An 18,850-nucleotide genomic window follows, 5' to 3' on the forward strand; every position below is an offset into this window, starting at 1 on the left:
GCGTGGGTTTTCTCCGGGTACTCCGGTTTCCTCCCACATTCCAAAAACATGCTAGGTTAATTGGCGACTCCAAATTGTCCATAGGTATGAATGTGAGTGTGAATGGTTGTTTGTCTATATGTGCCCTGTGATTGGCTGGCCACCAGTCCATGGTGTACCCCGCCTCTCAGAGGCCCAAAGACAGCTGGGATAGGCTCCAGCATGCCCGCGACCCTCGTGAGGATAAGCGATACAGAAACTGGATGGATATTGTTGATCGACCACCTCCTTGTTATCCTCACGACGTCCGGGTAGACGTCCCAATACAATCTTTATCATTTAATGATGACAATCCAGTGTTGAGATTGTAGCTACGGGTATATCCTTCCACTGTAACTAGTTCTCAAGGGAGTCTCGTGATGACGGGGCCAATATTAAGTTTTTCACTAATTTACAGGAGCATATTTGTAACGTCATAAACCGAGGACTTTGTTTATCGCTCTGAAAAGACTAAACTAGACTCACTAGCCCACACACAAAGCAAACTTAATACTGTGTCTCACTTAGAGGACACGGTTGAGCCGTATTGGTCCATCCTGATTGTCTGAGCTCTCCTCACACAGCAGGGTAGGGTTTCTGCTAGTGTGAGAATCTGGTAGAGTGTTGACAGGCCAAAGTCTGAGTTAATGTGTCCCTGAAGCCAGCTGCTACTCTGAGGTATATAGAGGCAGTCAACCACAACTGAACCGAGACTAATCTGGCGAGTGATTAAAGCTCATTGGGAACAGTGCGATTTCTTCTCCAGTGCTTCTCCTGAAAACACTTTTGGGAAACCATCCAGTAACACAGTGCGCTCGGCACTGGGCTGAGGCCTAGGAATAGCTTTGTCGAATTATGTTGTCAGGCTAAAAATAGATGGCAGGCCTTTATCCTTGACCTCTTTTTAGTGCGTTTTACTTCCATAATGCCGCATAACTGCCATCTACTGAGTATTATTAACATTTTTGAGTGTTTATAAATAAAATACAGTCATGAAAGTCAACACCGCTCTCTCTGCAATCAGGTAATTACACTCATATTGCACATATTAATAAAACAGGCCTTTATTCCAGATCACAACCAGAGGCTGTGAGACAACGGAGATGACTCTACGGCGCAACGGATTGGGTCAGCTTGGCTTCCACGTCAACTTTGAGGGAATAGTGGCTGACGTGGAGCCCTTTGGCTTTGCCTGGAAGGCAGGCTTGAGACAGGGCAGCCGACTGGTGGAAATCTGCAAGGTAGCTGTTGCTACTCTCACCCACGAGCAGATGATTGACCTGCTGCGCACCTCCATCACTGTCAAGGTGGTCATCATCCAACCTTATGAAGACGGGACCCCCCGAAGGTAAGAAAAGTTGCTTACGACTGTCTTTCCGCTGCTATTCATTAGAGGACAAGCTCATGTTTGCATATCAGGTGGCATTTCTGCTCATATTTTAGCTCATTAGCATAGGAAAAATGCTTACTTGCTGTGTTTTCTGTTGAAAGCTTACGTCCAGATGAAGCTCTCTGTATGTTGATGTAGGTGTGTCACGTAATGTGTCAGCATGTCTGACTAATAATAATGAGGAACCTTTAGATGAATGGCTCAGCGCTACAGCTTTTGTCTAATGGCTCACATTTGCAGATTATGTTTTTTCAATGTCCTCCCCATTCTTCTGTTCAGCAATTAGAGTGGGAGGGGCTGGCTTTTTGGGAACACTCACTCACGGTGAGACATAATTACCCAGAAGAACATATTTCAGATATTACGATGAGATGGAATGGACTGTGTCAAAATGATTTTTCCAGCCCTGTGAGCTCTATCGCGACTTTATTCCCAATCTTATGAATAGATGACATATGGGCATACTGTGGGTGTCAAACTGCTATCAATAAAATGCACTTGCTTGGTGGATGGAGTGGCCCGGTGGTGGTGGGGTTGTAGTGTGGGTAAGCCCATGTCGTACACGGGTACATTTTATTGACTGGATTTTGAATGAGATGCCGTGATGAGATCTTGAAGCTCATTTTTGTCCCATTCATCCACGACCATCACCTCCTGTTGCAAGCATCTGTACACAATTCCCGGAAGCTAAAAACATCCCAATTCCTGCATGACTAACATACTGACCAGACTCGACACCCACTGAGCATGCTCTGGATCAACCTGTATGGTATCTTTGTAACGGTAATGGTTTGATTTCATTTGAACATGCATCAGATTACAATTGAGTGCATCCCATAATCGGTTCACAGTTCCACATGTCCAAAAGCAGTAGGAAGAAGCAAATCTTATTAAATCCTACCCCTCCATCTGGTACTTTTACAATCAGTAACTGTTACATTTGTTCACTTCCTGCTTTCCTAATATAGTTTATGTTTTTTGGGTTTTTTTTTTTGTCACGTACCGAAGTAGGAGGTGATATGAGCATCCAATGCCATAATGGGTACCATAGTAAGTGTCAATATAGTGATATGTATAGCACATCATGACTGGTTCAAGACTCTTCATCCTTGTATTTAGCAAACATCAACTGCTTGTATTGTTTCTTGAATTGGCTCATCGTTGTGCATTGTTTGAGGTCCTTACTCAATCCATTCCATAGTTTGATTCCACATACTGAAATGCTATGGCTTTTTAACATAGTCCTTACTTAATATACAACTTACCAGGGAATTTTCTTTTTCTCAATCCTGATATTGAGCATTGTTTTGTGGATGTTCCAGGCTACAACTGCCCAGTTCATCAGTACCCTTTACATCAGTACTCTTTACAAATAATCACGACAGAATGTCTCTACCATTTCCTACTAGTCTTAGAAATTAAGAAGTTGGGGTTTAGGAACAATATTGTAGAGTATTTGCTACGGATGAATATTTTGGAATCATGAAAGTGAAGGAACAGCTCAACAGAAGATGAATAAACAGACCCCTGTATATTTATATTAACAGGTCAAACATTACACAGTAAACACAGATTTGTTATAAGCGTGTGTTCTCATCTGGCAACAGAGGAGCAGCGTATTTGTTTCCCCAGATGATGGCCCATAACGTGCTTCCTCTGTGATGTGATGATCTGATGTCTAATCTTCTTACCAACATCAACAAACATACATGACAATCACGATTGTAGTTCAGGGACGCTAACAAATCAAAACAAAACAATCATCCCACATAGATTGATCCCACATCCAAGAGCTGTGGTCACAGCATGCACTTCGGACAGGGTCTTGTGAATATTCTCTCAAGGCGAGAGGTCTGGTGAAGAATCTCGAGAGCACTCAATTCCTTTTGCGGGTTGCGTCTTTGAGTTTCTTGAGTGATGCAGTCAACAATGAGCGTTCCACTTTCTTCACAATTATCTCAAAAGAAAGGAATTCAGCCGGGACTCGAAGGCCCCCAGTAACTCCCCCATGACCTGAAAGATGGGGGCAAGCTTAACAATAGACTCGAGTCTCATGACCTCTTGACAATGTAACCTGCTTCACATAGAAAAATATTTTCTTAACCAAATATGGGCAGGGTTGTATATGTATTCTTTATCATTTGGGATTCATGTCACATGATGGTGGATCTAGTTCTGTCCTTGTTTTTCAGCCAACCCCTTAACGTTCTTAAACAGTTTTAGCCACTAGGTCTGAAGCCCAAGCAGATATGTAGTGTATCAGTAACAGTAGGTGTACCTAGTATACTGTATACTGAAGGATGTGGTTTTAGCCTAGCGCTATTCCGTCAAAATGGGTTCAACCTGGGGTGACGGAGCCTTCTCCATCGCTGCCCCCACCCTCTGGAACTCTTTGCCCCATTCACTCCGTGCTTGCCCTGACTTTCCCAGTTTCAAAAAACAACTAAAAACCCACCTCGTTAAATCTGTTTTTAATGTCTAACTTTTTATACCTGACTGCTGTGCCCCGCCCCGCTTTTACTCATGTTTTAGCTGTGTATTAACCAATGAATGTTGTATTTTAACGTATCTTTTACTGTTTACTTGCTTTTATTCAACTCCATTCTTCTGTAAAGTGTCTTTGAGTATTTTGAAAAGCGCTATACAAATAAAATGTATTATTATTATTTGTTATTATTATAAAATAATGACTAAAGCAGGGCTCTCAAACACGCGGCCCGCGGGCCAAATGTGGCCCGCAGGACACTAGTTTGAAGCCCCCGCCTTGATATGAAAGTTTAATGTTAGTGCCGCCCGCGCAAGTTTGATATGGATGCTGTATGGTATCATGTACCCAGAAAAAATTATTACGTTTGATTAATGTTCATGTTAAAGGTTAAATAACTGTTAATAGTTATCCTCCCTATCCGTGTGGAAGTGGTAAGTTTTTGGCTATTTAAGTTTAAAGGAAATAACTTGAAGGCTACCGTTTAGGTCGCTAGCTCTCTAGTTTGCAAGTTAGCATGTGTCTCAAGACCCTGCAGTTGCGCAATATGTTGTAAATAAAAAGAGTATAAATGTGACTATAGTCGTGTTTTGTCATGTCTACAGGGCTCTAATAATGCTTTCATTTTAATCTGAAAAAAATAATTTGTCTACCCACCAACTATATGTGGTTTCTTAAGTTTTTATTATTTGCCGTTATTATTATTATATTTATTTATTTATTACTGATTGATTGATTTTCTTTATTCTTGATTTGTTTATTTATTTTTCGTCTTATTTTGTGTAGAAAAATAAAAAGTAAGATATTTGGGAACAGTGGAATGTTTTATCATAGTTTTCAATGTTATCAATGTTTTCTCGTAGAAAATTGGAACCAAATTTTTTTGTTTTTAATAAATGCTTTTTTTTGGAAAACCTGATGCGACCCAGTCTCACCCAGACCCTAGCTCCAGTGGCCCCCAAGTAAATTGAGTTTGAGACCCCTGGACTAAAGGATGGTCGTGTTTTGATAAATGGTCTTCCATCAGGAAATGGAACCAAAAGATGCCGTCCTAATATCACCCAAGAGTATTTGATCCCAGGATTGAATGTTTATTTCAAATTAAAGTGGGTTCAACCTGCCTCAGACCCCCTGCTGATAACGAGTATTACTCGTGACATTTAGAAGGCCACTTGTGACCTTTTCTTTGAAGTGCCATCAGACTAGTCATCACGGATTTTCATCTGGACTCAAGTTAAGCCGGATTTCTCACTTCCCATGATGACACTCTGTGAAAGAAAGTGTTACTAAACAAAAACTGAGAACCTGCATCGCAAATTGCTCTGTTTAATCCCCCTCTTCGCTTTCTACAAAGAAATCCTCAAGGAGGCCTTTTTTCCTGTTTTATTTTTATTTTTTGCAAAGTCTACACTTTGGAGCACACCTTCTTAATGACCCTCCGACAATGCTTCACAAGGGCTGGTGAAGGTCGCAACCTCTCTGGCTCTTTGCTGTGACACAGACTGTGGGAATGGATTAGCATGTCCTTCAGTCCCTGGCCATGTCATTGAAGTGACAGCTCTCTGACTCGGGTCCAAGGTCCTGTTGTCACATTCATCTATTCTATTTTCTTAAGAGCCAATAGCGGATTACCCACCCAACTTGCCAAGTCAGTTGTAACGTTCTTTTTGTTGTTGTTGTTGTTACACTTGTGTATGTAAAATGATTCCCTCCTAAGCAAGGCATGACTGTACTTGGTTGATGGTTTTAAGTTGTTTTTGTCCTGTTTCTCGACGAGCTTATACGCCATTGTGGTTGAATTTATAGCCTCTTAAGTAAAGCTGCATTAGCTTGTGTTGTGGCCGTTCTTGTTGGAATTGAGAGGAAGCAGACAGCGTGTCATTTCACACCAGTCCCTCTCCTTTAAAGCTGGATGAATGTGTCTACCAGCCTTTTTTTTTTTCCCCCACCGCCATGCTTAAGCTCAGGTTTAGTGCTGGTTTCCTGCTGTTTTGCAATGATTTATACAGAGAGACAGAGTCACCCCCTATACATTACAGCACAGAAAAACATTCAGACAGTATGAGTTGTTTCCAAAAGGCAGTACTGAGCCGGAATATTAGGATCATACCATGTCTTTTCTTGACTATTGTGGTGTAAAAAAAAATAAGCAAAGTCAAAGCAAGCACAGCTAGAAACCACATTGAGACCTTTCCTGTTGACAAGCTGTGGCTCACGTTTAGTCTCACAAGGAATAATCATGTGTGGCATCCTGGCATTATCATATACACACAGTTAATAAAGGTGTTGATGGGTGGGTTAGCAATACTGTGGAGGACAAATTTAGCAACATTGCTGAGGATTTAGCACATTTTCAACCCTTATTAAAAACTAATGACAGATTAATATCTGGATTAGTAGAATAGAGAAGCAATATATATCACTTATACACATCATAGTGGCAGATTCAAGGTAAGAGGCAAGGTAGCCCCATCCCACTCCCCTCAAAAATGACAAATCCGATGCCGTCATGAATGTCACTGTACCACACATCAAGCAAACAGTGCATGCCATACACTACACATGAAGTAAATTCATTATTTAAGCCACAAGATCTAGAGGATGTTGTGCATGCCATTAACAGTAACTTCACCATAACATGTTCTTGACATTGGCCAGATGGGTGGGATGGATGAATGGAGGAAGCTGTGGATGATTTTATGGTTGGATCATGTAACACTCACAGCCTCAGTCAGATGCCAGCTGTAAACATTCAGCCAGCCATGGCCTAGTTTGATGAAAGCGTCTCACTTACATGGATTACTTGCTTCCTTCACAATCAGTCAGTACACCCTCCTCCAGCCTCTCTGTTTGTACGTGTGACCGCAGCAATGTATACACCGAGTTCCACCCGTCAGTGGGTTCTAGAAAATAGGCTTTGGAGGAGCAGGAAAGTGCAATCATGAGGGTCATGCTTGAGGTACTTTTGGCGAGCTTGCACAACATCCAGGCTATTTAACCCTGACCCATCGCCCTGTGAGCCCTTTCCTCTGAAAAGCCCATGCTTGCAGATTAATGTTGCATGAAACAGCATCCCTAGGCCTGTACGCTGCAGAGATCCTCACTGTTGTTAACATTAATGGGATGGAGGCCTTCTCAGCTTTTAATGTGCATTGTGACTACATTGTTTACTAACAGCAAACTAATGTGTTACTATGTTGGGTAATTTTGCCACTAGTGTATCCGAGGGTCGTGGGGGGTGCTGGAGCCTATCCCAGCTGTCTTCTGGCGAGAGGCGGGGTACACCCCAGACTGGTCGCCAGCCAATCACAGGGCACATATAGACAAACAACCATTCACACTCACATTCATACCTATGGACAATTTGGAGTCGCCAATTAACCTAGCATGTTTTTCGGAATGTGGGAGGAAACAGGAGTACCCGGAGAAAACCCACGCATGCACGGGGAGAACATGCAAACTCCACACAGAGATGGCCAAGGGTGGTATTGAACCCTTGTCTCCTAGCCGAGCAGGAAAGTTATTGAAGCAAAAAAATGCTTTGGTCAGGAGGACTGGATTCTGGAGTGAGTGACTGTGGGAACTAAGGCACATAAATTTAGAGTAATTACTGGTATTTAGGTAGGTTCGTACTGCATTAACTACTGCAATTGTATGCATCTTATTGTAAAGTGTTACCTAACACTTGGATATATATTGAATCTTACGAAAGAATACAGTAAAGATAATATGAACAGTGACAGTACCTGCATCCATCATATATAGGTATATATACCTATAGACAATTTGGAGTCGCCAATTAACCTAGCCTTATTAACCTTTTGGAATGTGGGAGGAAACCGGAGTACCCGGAGAAAACCGATGCATGCACGGGGAGAACATGCAAACTCCACACAGAGATGGTGGAGGGTGGAATTGAACCCTGGTCTCCTAGCTGTGAGGTCTGCGCGCTAACCACTACACCGCCGTGCCGCCCCGGTCTTGTCATGACAATTGCAAATCCTGATCATCTTGCCCTTTTCCCCGCAGTAATGTTTTCTGACATTACAGAGTGCAATAACTACTGTGATTACTGTAGCTGCGATCATTGATTCCAAATGGGGATGTTATACAACTTCATGTCAACAAAATCCCAACTATCCCTTTAGCACAGAGGTACTTTTGGTCCATAATAAGTGTTCTCTGACTTCAGTGTAAGATTTTCTTCTCATTCTTAAAGATTAATGCACTCATTTGCATCTTAATAAGGGTTTGATTGTTTTGTATTAATAGTGTGCTAGGCTTCAGTTCCGTCTCATCTTCACGGAGCTCTTTATCGCCTTTCAGAGTAATGTTCCATATCACTGCTTTTTTTTTTTTTTTCCAACCCTGTTTGCGGAGCAGTTGCTTTAACTTCTACTACTCAGCAGTAATAGACACAGTTAATGCGCTATTAGTACTTAGCTGATTGTTCAACATCATGCATGACAAATATAGCTTCCCTTCAACTGATTTCCCAAAGGCCTGAGATGAGGTCATACAGTAAACCGTCAGAAACAAGTTGCCAATGCTTTGCCTTTATACGACAGTATGCTTACTTTTCACTTTCCCCGTCTCCCCTACAGGGGCTGCTCTGAGCTTTACCGCATTCCCATGGTGGAGTACAAAGTGGACAGCGAGGGTACACCCTGTGAGTACAAGACACCGTTCAGAAGGAACACCACTTGGCATCGGGTGCCCACAGCCGCTGGAGCGCCTTTATCCCGAGGATCGCCTACTCAAGGCCCCGACCGCCTCCAGTGCCAACAGATCCTACAACAGCATCAGGCCGTTATACCACGAAGCACATCCTTTGACAGGAAGTTACCAGATGGATGCAGGTACTGTCACTGTTTATATTATCTTTACTGTATTCTTTTGTAAGATGGAGTCAATATATATACAAGTGTTAGGTAACACTTTACATTAAAATGCATACAACTGCAGTAGTTAATGCAGTACGAACCTATAACTACCAGTAACTACTCTAAATTTATGTGCCTTAGTTCCCACAGTCACTCACTCCAGAATCCAGTCCTCCTGACCAAAGCATTTTTTTTGCTTCAATAACTTTCCTGCTTGGGTAGGAGACCAGGGTTCAATTCCACTCTCAGCCATCTCTGTGTGGAGTTTGCATGTTCTCCACCGTGCATGCGTGGGTTTTCCAGCACCCCCGCGACCCTCATGAGGAAAAAGCGGTAGAAAATGAATGAATGAATGAATGAATTAACTTTCCTGCTCGTTCTCCATTGTTGTAATGCCCACAAAACTTTGTTGTTTTTTCAGTATATAAGAAAATGTTTAAGTGTTTTCTTAAAACTACTGAGGCCTTCAGAGTTATTGAAACTTATTGAAATCTCAGTCACCCCAAAAACTTGTTGTGTTGAATATGCTGGTCATACAGGACGTTTGCGGTTGCTCTCATAAAAACAAACTTAAGGGCAAAACATATTGTAAAGGAACCCTCGGCCATCTCTGTGTGGAGTTTGCATGTTCTCCCCGTGCATGCGTGGGTTTTCTTCCGGGTACTCCGGTTTCCTCCCACATTCCAAAAACATGCTAGGTTAATTGGCGACTCCAAATTGTCCATAGGTATGAATGTGAGTGTGAATGGTTGTTTGTCTATATGTGCCCTGTGATTGGCTGGCGACCAGTCCAGGGTGTACCCCGCCTCTCGCCCGAAGACAGCTGGGATAGGCTCCAGCACCCCCGCGACCCTTGTGAGGAAAAGCGGTAGAAAACGAATGAATGAATGAATATTGTAAAGGACATAAATTGTTCCCAAGCAAAATTGTCAAATGAAAACGTGCTTTTTAAGAAGCCCCACAGTTTGACTAAAGCATTGCTTTCAATCAAACATCCTAAACTCAAAGATCCGATCCTTTGAGGTGTATCTTTGAATCCTCAACCTTTTTAAGATTCGGGATAAACAAAAACCGGAGAAACTCTAGTAAGGGCTGCTTTTGTGTTTTGCTATTTGCATACATATAAATGGAACATTTTATTCCAATGAATTCAGTGCTCCTCTTTCATCTCTCTTTGATGATAGGGTCTCGCTCGGTTTTTAGATGACCTCTTTCGGACATCTCCATCCAGCCATGTAGAGCAGTGATTTGTTCATCCTAATGAAACCCCTACAGTCATGATAACCTTTCCACAGTGTCACAATGACCCCCTGTGGTTTTGCCCGCTCTCACTGTACTGGGACAACGACTGCCTCCTCTGCCTAATCAGAGTTCCTGTCAGTGGGAGCACTCCATTTTCCATTCTTTCTTTCTCTGCATGTATGCCTCCCACTCCATGCTCCCTGCGCCTCTGCGCACCGCTGAAGAGGAGGTGATGGGGACACTGACACAGCTCGGCTCATCTCATCCAATTACTGCAGAAACAAAGAGAGTGTTCCACTCCAGACCAGGATATGAGCATGCCCAGTGGGAGTGGGAGCAGAGGAGAAAATATTGCACGAGGGCAAGAAATATAAATCAACATTGACATTGATTGATACAAAATTCCACCATTGCAATTTCTTAAAAAGGTTCATCGTGTCTTAATTGACTTCTATGTGGACCACTGTGCCTGCCTTTTGTGGTGGTAGCCTAAAATCAAAGTATGATGCGATGCATTTCTACAATGCTGCAATGAGCAACCATAATAATAGATATATTACATTAATATATCTGTGACGGTGTCAATCACAATTATTTCATTCGTTCATGAATGCATTTTCTATAGTTTGTCCTCATTAGACTCTCAGATGGGCCGGAGCCTATCCCAACTAAAAAAGAGACTGTGCCTGAAATAAAGACACAGAACTTGAGCACTTTACAGACGACCTTATGATAATGTCTAAAATGTAAAATAACTTTATGTCTACAGGATGATGCAGGATTTGGAGAATCCCCAGGTGACTTCCTGTAACAAGGGAGAACAGCATTACCGCAGCTCCCCCAGTAACCAGTCCTCCTCCAGTGACCCAGGACCATGTGGCAGCAGCTCCTGGTCCCAACAGCCTGGATATGATGGGTGTGTGGTATTTCAGTCCTGGAAGAATAGCAGAAACATGAAGGCAGATATTGTATATTCAGTATATATTTGAATTTTCCATATTGTGCTTCTTCATTGTAAAGAAAACTGAATAGAAAAGAAAGGAACCCGCTGAGAAAACACTGCGCTATCATGATAGCAATTGTTCTTTACTCTGAATTATATTTAGTGCATTCACATTATGTTGCGATGAACAGGCCAAAGTAGACTGGATACAGTTTGATAAAATTTGGATTTGATTGCTGGAGGTCATCTGAGAAAGAACGCTAAAATCATCACACAGCAACTTAATATGCAAAAGGTAGGTACGAAATATACAATACAAGTTACAATAGCGGCTGTAGAGGGAGCCAAGGCCATCAGTACGGTATTGCAACTGAATGAACTGATGATGGGAAGCAATGCATGATGGGAAGAAGTTAAAAAAGTTTTTTTTTTTATTTTGCGCTCTGTCAGGAAGGGAATATAAATCAGTATGCGGATCACAAAAGATCCGCTGTGGCGACTCCGTAATCAGGAAAAAGACAAAAAACCAAACATTGATAGTTGTCTTGTATCTTTCTTATCTGCCTTTTGCATATGAAGTTGCTGTCTAATGATTTGAGCATTCTTTCTAAGATGACACCATGAGTCAGACTGTTGTATTGAGTATTGAATCATCCATTCAGTTTAAAAAGCCTTAAAGCAAAGTGGTACCTTTTGTGTCTCCAGACCATTTACCCATCATCCAGAATTGCTGCTGGAGTTTAGCCAAAGTAACGAGACATGGCCTTCAAAAAGCCCTTATTGAAAGTGAATTAAAGGCTGCTAAAGATTGCTTCTCAAAATGTTTCATTTCGAGAGAGACCAAGAGGGTTGTTGTCGTCTGTTATCCTAGTTTCTTGGAAGCTTTGTAATGCAGAATACTCCAGTTTAACAGATTACACTCAAACTGGCATAAGAGCAGAATGCACCAGAGACCAATATCTGTCTGTGAGAGGTTACAGACCATGACAAGAAGCTTTGCTTGCACTAAACTTTGCAAGGATCCGTATCGTCTGTCAGCGCCAACACCATGCAGAAAAGAACAAGACCTATTGACTAGCCGATTGATCTCCAGCTAGAGTCACTCTGAAAGATCAAAAGTCACTGTGCCCTCCACTCAGGAGATAGAACCCCATTAGCTCTAATAGCTTTCATTAAAAGAAGTTGGAAAAAGTGTCTCCTCGTTTTTCTGAAGAGCAAGACAGTTCCTGGAATGCTGAGTCATTGAAAGGTCTTTTGTGTGCTTCTCAAGTGTTTCAGACCTCAGTGATTGCACACTAATTGCCTCACATCTGCGGAAAATCTATCAAAGCCTTTCTTTTTGTGGTATACACTTCTCAAAGTGTCCTTTCTCCTTTTTTTTTCTCTGCAGATGCCCCTCTCCAATTCTCCATGAGCATGCAGGAGACATCCCAGGGGGTGATGGAGACATCCACAGGGAGAGAGAGCCCACATTGGAGAGGACCAGGTCGGCAGGTGAGGCCTTCGTGTGACCGCACAAGCTGGATGTAACATCTGCAGATTTCATTTTAATATGCCTGCATTTTCTTCATGGCGATCTGTAGAGGCCAAGTGGCACATCCCATGCACTAAGATTCTGAACCCACTGAAGCAGCGAGAAGGAAGTAAAGACTCACCCAACAGGCTCTCCAGGGTAAAAATTCTAATGTCTCTTTTGATGTGACATTTATTGGACAAGATTTCTGGACAATGCATCCTTTCACCTCTGATCAGACTTGATTATGGTTTTACCAGCAACTCTCTTTTATTGTCGTTCCCTCGAGCTGCGCTTTACATGCATCACTTTCCTCACATCAGCTCGTTCACAAGTGTCTCGTCTTGTCGTTTGTTTTGGCATGTCTCACTTTTTGCTCAGAAACATTTCCCCGAAAAGATTGAATACGTTGAATACACATACATGATGTGCTATACATATCACTATATTGACAGTTACTATGGTACCCATTATGTCATTGTATAGTTATATCAATGGTGCATTATTAAAAAAAAACAAAACAAAAAAAAAACCTTGAACAGTATTAGCAGGAAAGCAGGAAGTGAACAAATGTAACAGTTACTGATTGTAAAAGTACCAGATGGAGGGGTAGGATTTAATAAGCTTTGCTTCTTCCTACTCCTTTTGGACATGTGGAACTGTGAACTGATTATGGGATGCACTCAATTGTAATCTGATGCATGTTCAAATGAAATAAAACCATTACCATTACCATTCAATACCTAAATGTATTGTTGCCAAACTCAGTCCATCAACAGCATCCAAGTCTTTCAGTCGGTGCTACATCAAACAATGGTAGTGGATTCAGATTTAAGCCATTCCCTCGGTACTGTATCGCGTGTCTCTAATACAGAGGCCTCTTTTTGATATAATGTGATATGATTTTATTTTGCCCCCATGACTTTGCAGTCATTAGGGATGCGTCGTGATCCCATTTCAGTTCAAATGCTCACATAAAGAGTTTCATTTAGCTTCTACTTGTCAAATGTTGTATGACTGCGTGGATCTAAGTGGAGAAATGAGTTAAAGTTGCTGGTGCTGACAACATTGTACTACACAAATATGACTTCTTCCTGTGGGCAAAGTTCCTTAGAAGTAGGTCAGGGATACACGTAGTCTCTTATTTGGTATCAACAAACACCTGTAACTGTTATTTGCAGCTACTGTTTAACTTGTCTGACATACCTCTCTCTCTCTCTCGCTCTTTCTCTCCTTGCACTAGATGGGCGATAAGAACTCAAGCCACTCAAGTAGCAACACTCTGTCAAGCAATGCCTCTAGCAACAGTGATGATAAGCACTTTGGCTCAGGTGACTTGATGGACCCGGAGATGTTGGGTCTCACTTACATCAAAGGGGCCTCCACAGACAGTGGCATCGACACCAACCCCTGCATGGTCCCCGGGACTCGGGTGTTGATGCAGAGCAGGGTGGGAGAACAGGGCCACGCATGGGTATCAGAGCACCACGAGGACATGGCATCAGAAGAGGATCATGGAAAACCATACCTACCGCAGGGTTACGCCTCCGCCTTAATGGCCAGTAATGTGGCAGATGGCAGCATCGGAGACCTGAGCGAGATATCCTCACACTCAAGGTATAACAGATGCCCTAAACCTAGTTAAGATTAGTGCAGAATCTGTTGTTCTTAAGTCTTTCTGTGCACATGGCAACCAAACATTTCACAGCAAGTGAGGCTTTAAGCATCTCTATACTTTTCTTGACCATGAAAACTACAGAAGTGACAAAATGATAGCCTAAACATAATAGCAGGGTGCCCGGTCACGGATATTTCAAGAGCAATGGTTGCCATGTCTTGCCATGTCAGCTTCTTAGGAAATGTCTTATTTGTCATTTGCTTACTAAAATGGAAATTTAAAGTCAAATCTGATGACGTCAAGAAGGCATCATCAAAATAATGTATAAAGCTTTGCATGTCTAAAATAACGAGGGAAGAAATGATGTGCTTCTAAATGGGCCATTGATGAACGATGAATGTTAATTACATCCTAGAGACTGTCTGGTCGAGGATTAAGAAGCATATCGAATGAATGAACGAGGCTGCCTGGTAACCGGCTCTAAACTGGACAGAATGGCAACAAGAGAGGTCGTTTTTATGGGCTATGGTTTCCATGGTGTTGTGTTCATTTTTGGAAAAGATGACAGATTAGTCTAAGAAGAATTTTGTGATAAAGAACACTTAAAAGCTGTAGATAATTACTGGATACCTATTTATACGACAGCCAAAATGTATCCCACTGGACATGCGTCATGCACAATACAAAAGTGGAAGAAAGCACAGTAAGGTTATCGCCATACAACATAACAGTAGGGAGCTAATGAACTGTTTCATTACACTTCAACCATTTGACAAATATGTACATTTGTCAAAATGAAACCATTTCTACACAATGTTTAGAACTCGTTTTGTCATAATTACATCAAATAAGGGAAGAACTGCAACATATGTTATGCACAAAACCTAACATGGCAATTTTTTTTTACTATTATTATTAATGTTATTAATGCCATTATGGCCCCTCAGGTTGTACCGCATCATTGTTGCATCATTGCTGCTGTTTGGGGGATTTTCAAAATGACAATATCAAAGACAGGGACATAAAACTAAACTTTTGTGATATATTCTTACCGGGGGCCATTGTGCGACACAAAGATGTACATAAAGGAATATGTTATGGTTATGGTTGAACTTTTCACCTCTTACTCATGACCCTCAGCTTGACTCATCCAGCTGTGTCGACGCTTCTTAGTGGAGCATGTTGTCAGGCTGAAGTAACACGGGGGGGTCTTCATCACATTCTCATTCAAGTGCCCCTCCTCACCAGTCTGGTGTCCATCTGGGAAAGAAGAGAGTGTGAAAAAGACTGGCTGGTCACAGTCTCCATGGAATAGTCTTTTATGTTGATGCCACGTAGGATTATGACGTCATGGTCTTAAACTGTCACAACTCTCGAGTCTCCTCAGAGCAGCGTTGGAAAAAGAGCCCTTTGGCATCACCTTGACCGCTTCCCATCGCTTTCATGTAATTGTTTTTGACACCAGTGCCATTTGAACCAACAGTGCAGCAGCAGGAGTACATTTAGCAGGGTGTGGCCCAGATGGTCATGAATATGTAAATGGTGCATGGAGTGACATCAACTCATGCCAACTTTGAGTGTTAAGTTGACTAGAAAACAAGATCAAACAGGATCAAACCTCGAAATTTTAATCTTAGTCCAGCGAAACGACCCGAGCCTGGTTCAGAATCATACTTCATTTTATAATCTTTTATAATGAAGTACATATTTATTGACTTACCATGTCATGGTATTCAGTTCAGATTTGTGAGACAAATAATAGCATGAAGTGATGTCCTCCTGAGAGAAGCGTCCATAAATCATTATGTCATCTCATATTTATTTTTTGTCTGCTTTTTAAACCCTTCATTTGCTCAACATTTGTGTTGCATTCTGTTTTTGTTTTCTTTATTTTTTTCTGTCTGGCCAGTGGCTCTCATCACTCTGGCAGTCCCTTGGCGCGTGGTGCCAGATACTGTATGTCGGCCGACTCCTCCAAGGTGTACACCATCCCTCAGACCGGCAGCTCAGGTGCAGGGTCAGAAGCGGGGCCAGGACCGGAGTGTGGTCTGGGTCCCAGCTCAGAAGCTTGTGGACAAACACGCACACAGCCAGATGGCAATCCCCCAGTGACGACAACTGATAATGATGATGATGCTGATGCTCACAGCAATGAGGGACCTCCCAACATTTCAGAGTGTGGGTGAGTGTGTTTGTGAACGAGACACGGACGGAAAAAGATTTATTATGCACGGTATCAGCCAGACTCATTGTAAAAGTCCCCCTCCGCCGCATAAACTCAGCTTGATTGAGGCCAACGGCTACAAAATAAATACGCTCAATGAAGGTAGGAAAATAACACACTTGGCACATGTCACTTGTGGTTATTGATTGTTCCCGAGAAGCCGCTTCCCTGTCGACCCCCCAGCCTGAGTCTCTATCAGATCTCTAGTGGACGTCAAGCAGAGATCCACAAAGTTATGCAAAATATTGCCAAGGGAGATCAATGCATGCTGCCTGGTTGAGGCTGATTCCTGATGATAAAATGGTGGTCTGCAAATAACACAGCCATTGATTGCGTATGAGGGTATGTATAGTATATGTATGTGTCAGGGTTTTTAAAAGGTAGAAGCTCATTCCGAAAGAGACGATGTGTTTAAATAATTCCATTTAGCCTGTGAAATTTGGTTTTTAAGGGCTCTGTGATTGATCACATGTGCTGAAGTCATCTTCTGCAGACTTATGAAAAAGCCCTCTAATTCGGTTATCCTCCCCATCGGGTTGTTTATTATTTATTTACCTCACAAAAGCCAGTCTCATGATGAATGGCATAATATTTTTCACATATATTGTTCTAACATAATGAAGTTTCTCATGACCCTTTTGAAAAGCGTCCCTCGTCTGCTTTAACACTATTCATTGTGTGCAACCGTGCTTCTAACACCTTTCTTCTCTTTCACTAACTCCGTCTTGTTCCAGAGGAGCGGAGAGCTTGTTAGCACTCCTTCTCAAAATGCTGTCTGAGCGTGCAAGGTACACAATCAATGGAAATCAACCCCGTTGCCCCCTGCTCTGAACCACTGTGACCCTCCCCCTCCTCACACACACACACACACTTACCTCCACTTTTTTTTCCCAGACCACCACATCACTCCCTCAAGACGGGTTTCTTGCTATGAATGGAGGTTAACGAGCTGTGCACCAGTGGCTATGACATTTCTGCTGCAGAATAATATTACTGTGCACTACTCACCCAAACATTTTCGTGTCAACCCCCTAGCCAATATACTGTGAGATTGGAGCTGTGGAATAATAATCAGTTAGTCGAGCTTCTATCCTGCAAACGTCAAATGAGCATCTCCATGTGACGGAACACCACTGTTATTTAGCATGAATTATTTCCTCAATTGATGCATAATTATGTCAAGTGTTATTCTTGGCTTGGCGTGAACATTCATTCATTTTCTACCGCTTTTTCCTCACGAGGGTCGCGGGGGGTGCTTGAGCCTATCCCAGCTGTCTTCGGGCGAGAGGCAGGGTACACCCTGGACTGGTGGCCAGCCAATCACAGGGCACATATAGACAAACAACCATTCACACTCACATTCATAACTATGGACAATTGAATTGTGGATTCAATGGAATTGAACCCTGGTCTTCTAGCTGTGAGGTCTGCGCGCTAACCACTCGACCACCGTGCAGCCTAGAAACAAAACATTTTACGTTAAATCATATTCAAATGAATGGATTTCAGATAGAACATTTCTGACTTACTGGTCTGACTGGTTGCCAGCCAACCAGTCAGGGCACATATAGACAAACAACCATTCACACTCACATTCATACCTATGGACAATTTGGAGTCGTCAATTAACCTAGCATGTTTTTTGGAATGTGGGAGGAAACCGGAGTACCCGGAGAAAACCCACGCATGCACGGGGAGAACATGCAAACTCCACACAGAGATGGCCAAGAGTGGAATTGAACCCTGGTCTTCTAGCTGTGAGGTCTGCGTGCTAACCACTAGACATGTGCTCTCTTATTATTATTATTATTAGTAGTAGTATTTGGAGCACTGATGCACTATGCACAATGATATTCAGTTACAGTATGCTCAATAAAGTGAAGTAGCATTTCTCACCAAAACGTCGGAAAAAGAGCATTTCACCACATATTTCTGCAAGTGTCTGCACAAAGAAGCAGGATACTCGAGTTGAGTGGCGACACAACTGAAAATGAGAACATTTCCCTGCTATTTTAGTACAGAGGTAGTTTCGTGCTCAGAATAGCCTAACCTTTTAAGCTATAAATCTAATGCATAAGTAAAAAAGTGCGAATAACCTGCCACTGTGCAGCTCTTCACACAAGTGTCTGGAGAATTTACCATTGCAGCCAACTGATACTCTGCCAGCAGCAGTGCCAAGAGCGGTGCCAACATGTATCATCCTCATTGGCTGCTCACTTAAAGCCGAGCTCTCTGCCACATGACTTCGCCAACCAGGTTGGTCACATCCGAGCACTCGTTTTTAAAAGGCGAGTTTTGAATGTCCTTTGCAAGTAGCTTGCGGATAACCGCCCACAAACCAAAACACGTCCTCTAATGTTGTATGAACACTCCTCTAGAGTCCAATCTTCATGTATTTGTTTCTGGATGTTCCTTCACAATTTCGTCTTTTCCCCCTTCCATCCTCTCACGGTGCTTGGCTGTGGTCCTCACTCTCCAGTTCTGCTCTTGTCGGCATGCAAAATCTGCTCCACATTAGATATATATTGTGTGAT

At 42.4% G+C, this 18,850-nt stretch overlaps 1 protein-coding gene across 7 annotated transcripts in view; it reads left to right on the top strand.

Moving 5' to 3' along the window:
* Positions 1–18,850, top strand: part of LOC131108086 (signal-induced proliferation-associated 1-like protein 2) — a 104,248-nt gene that overhangs the window by 71,925 nt on the left and 13,473 nt on the right. For 4 of the 7 annotated variants that reach the window (XM_058058842.1, XM_058058840.1, XM_058058843.1 and 1 more), the window contains 8 exons: positions 1,092–1,366; positions 8,498–8,752; positions 10,788–10,934; positions 12,352–12,455; positions 12,545–12,633; positions 13,718–14,091; positions 16,002–16,274; positions 17,051–17,104. In XM_058058842.1, coding sequence (XP_057914825.1) covers positions 1,092–1,366; positions 8,498–8,752; positions 10,788–10,934; positions 12,352–12,455; positions 12,545–12,633; positions 13,718–14,091; positions 16,002–16,274; positions 17,051–17,104 — 1,571 coding nt within the window. Of the gene's footprint in view, positions 1–1,091; positions 1,367–8,497; positions 8,753–10,787; positions 10,935–12,351; positions 12,456–12,544; positions 12,634–13,717; positions 14,092–16,001; positions 16,275–17,050; positions 17,105–17,210 lie in introns of all 7 variants that reach the window. The other 3 variants (XM_058058847.1, XM_058058844.1, XM_058058846.1) reach the window with 3 other exon arrangements.

This window comes from Doryrhamphus excisus, chromosome 20 (assembly GCF_030265055.1).
Source record: "Doryrhamphus excisus isolate RoL2022-K1 chromosome 20, RoL_Dexc_1.0, whole genome shotgun sequence".
NCBI classification, from domain to species: Eukaryota; Metazoa; Chordata; class Actinopteri; order Syngnathiformes; family Syngnathidae; genus Doryrhamphus; species Doryrhamphus excisus.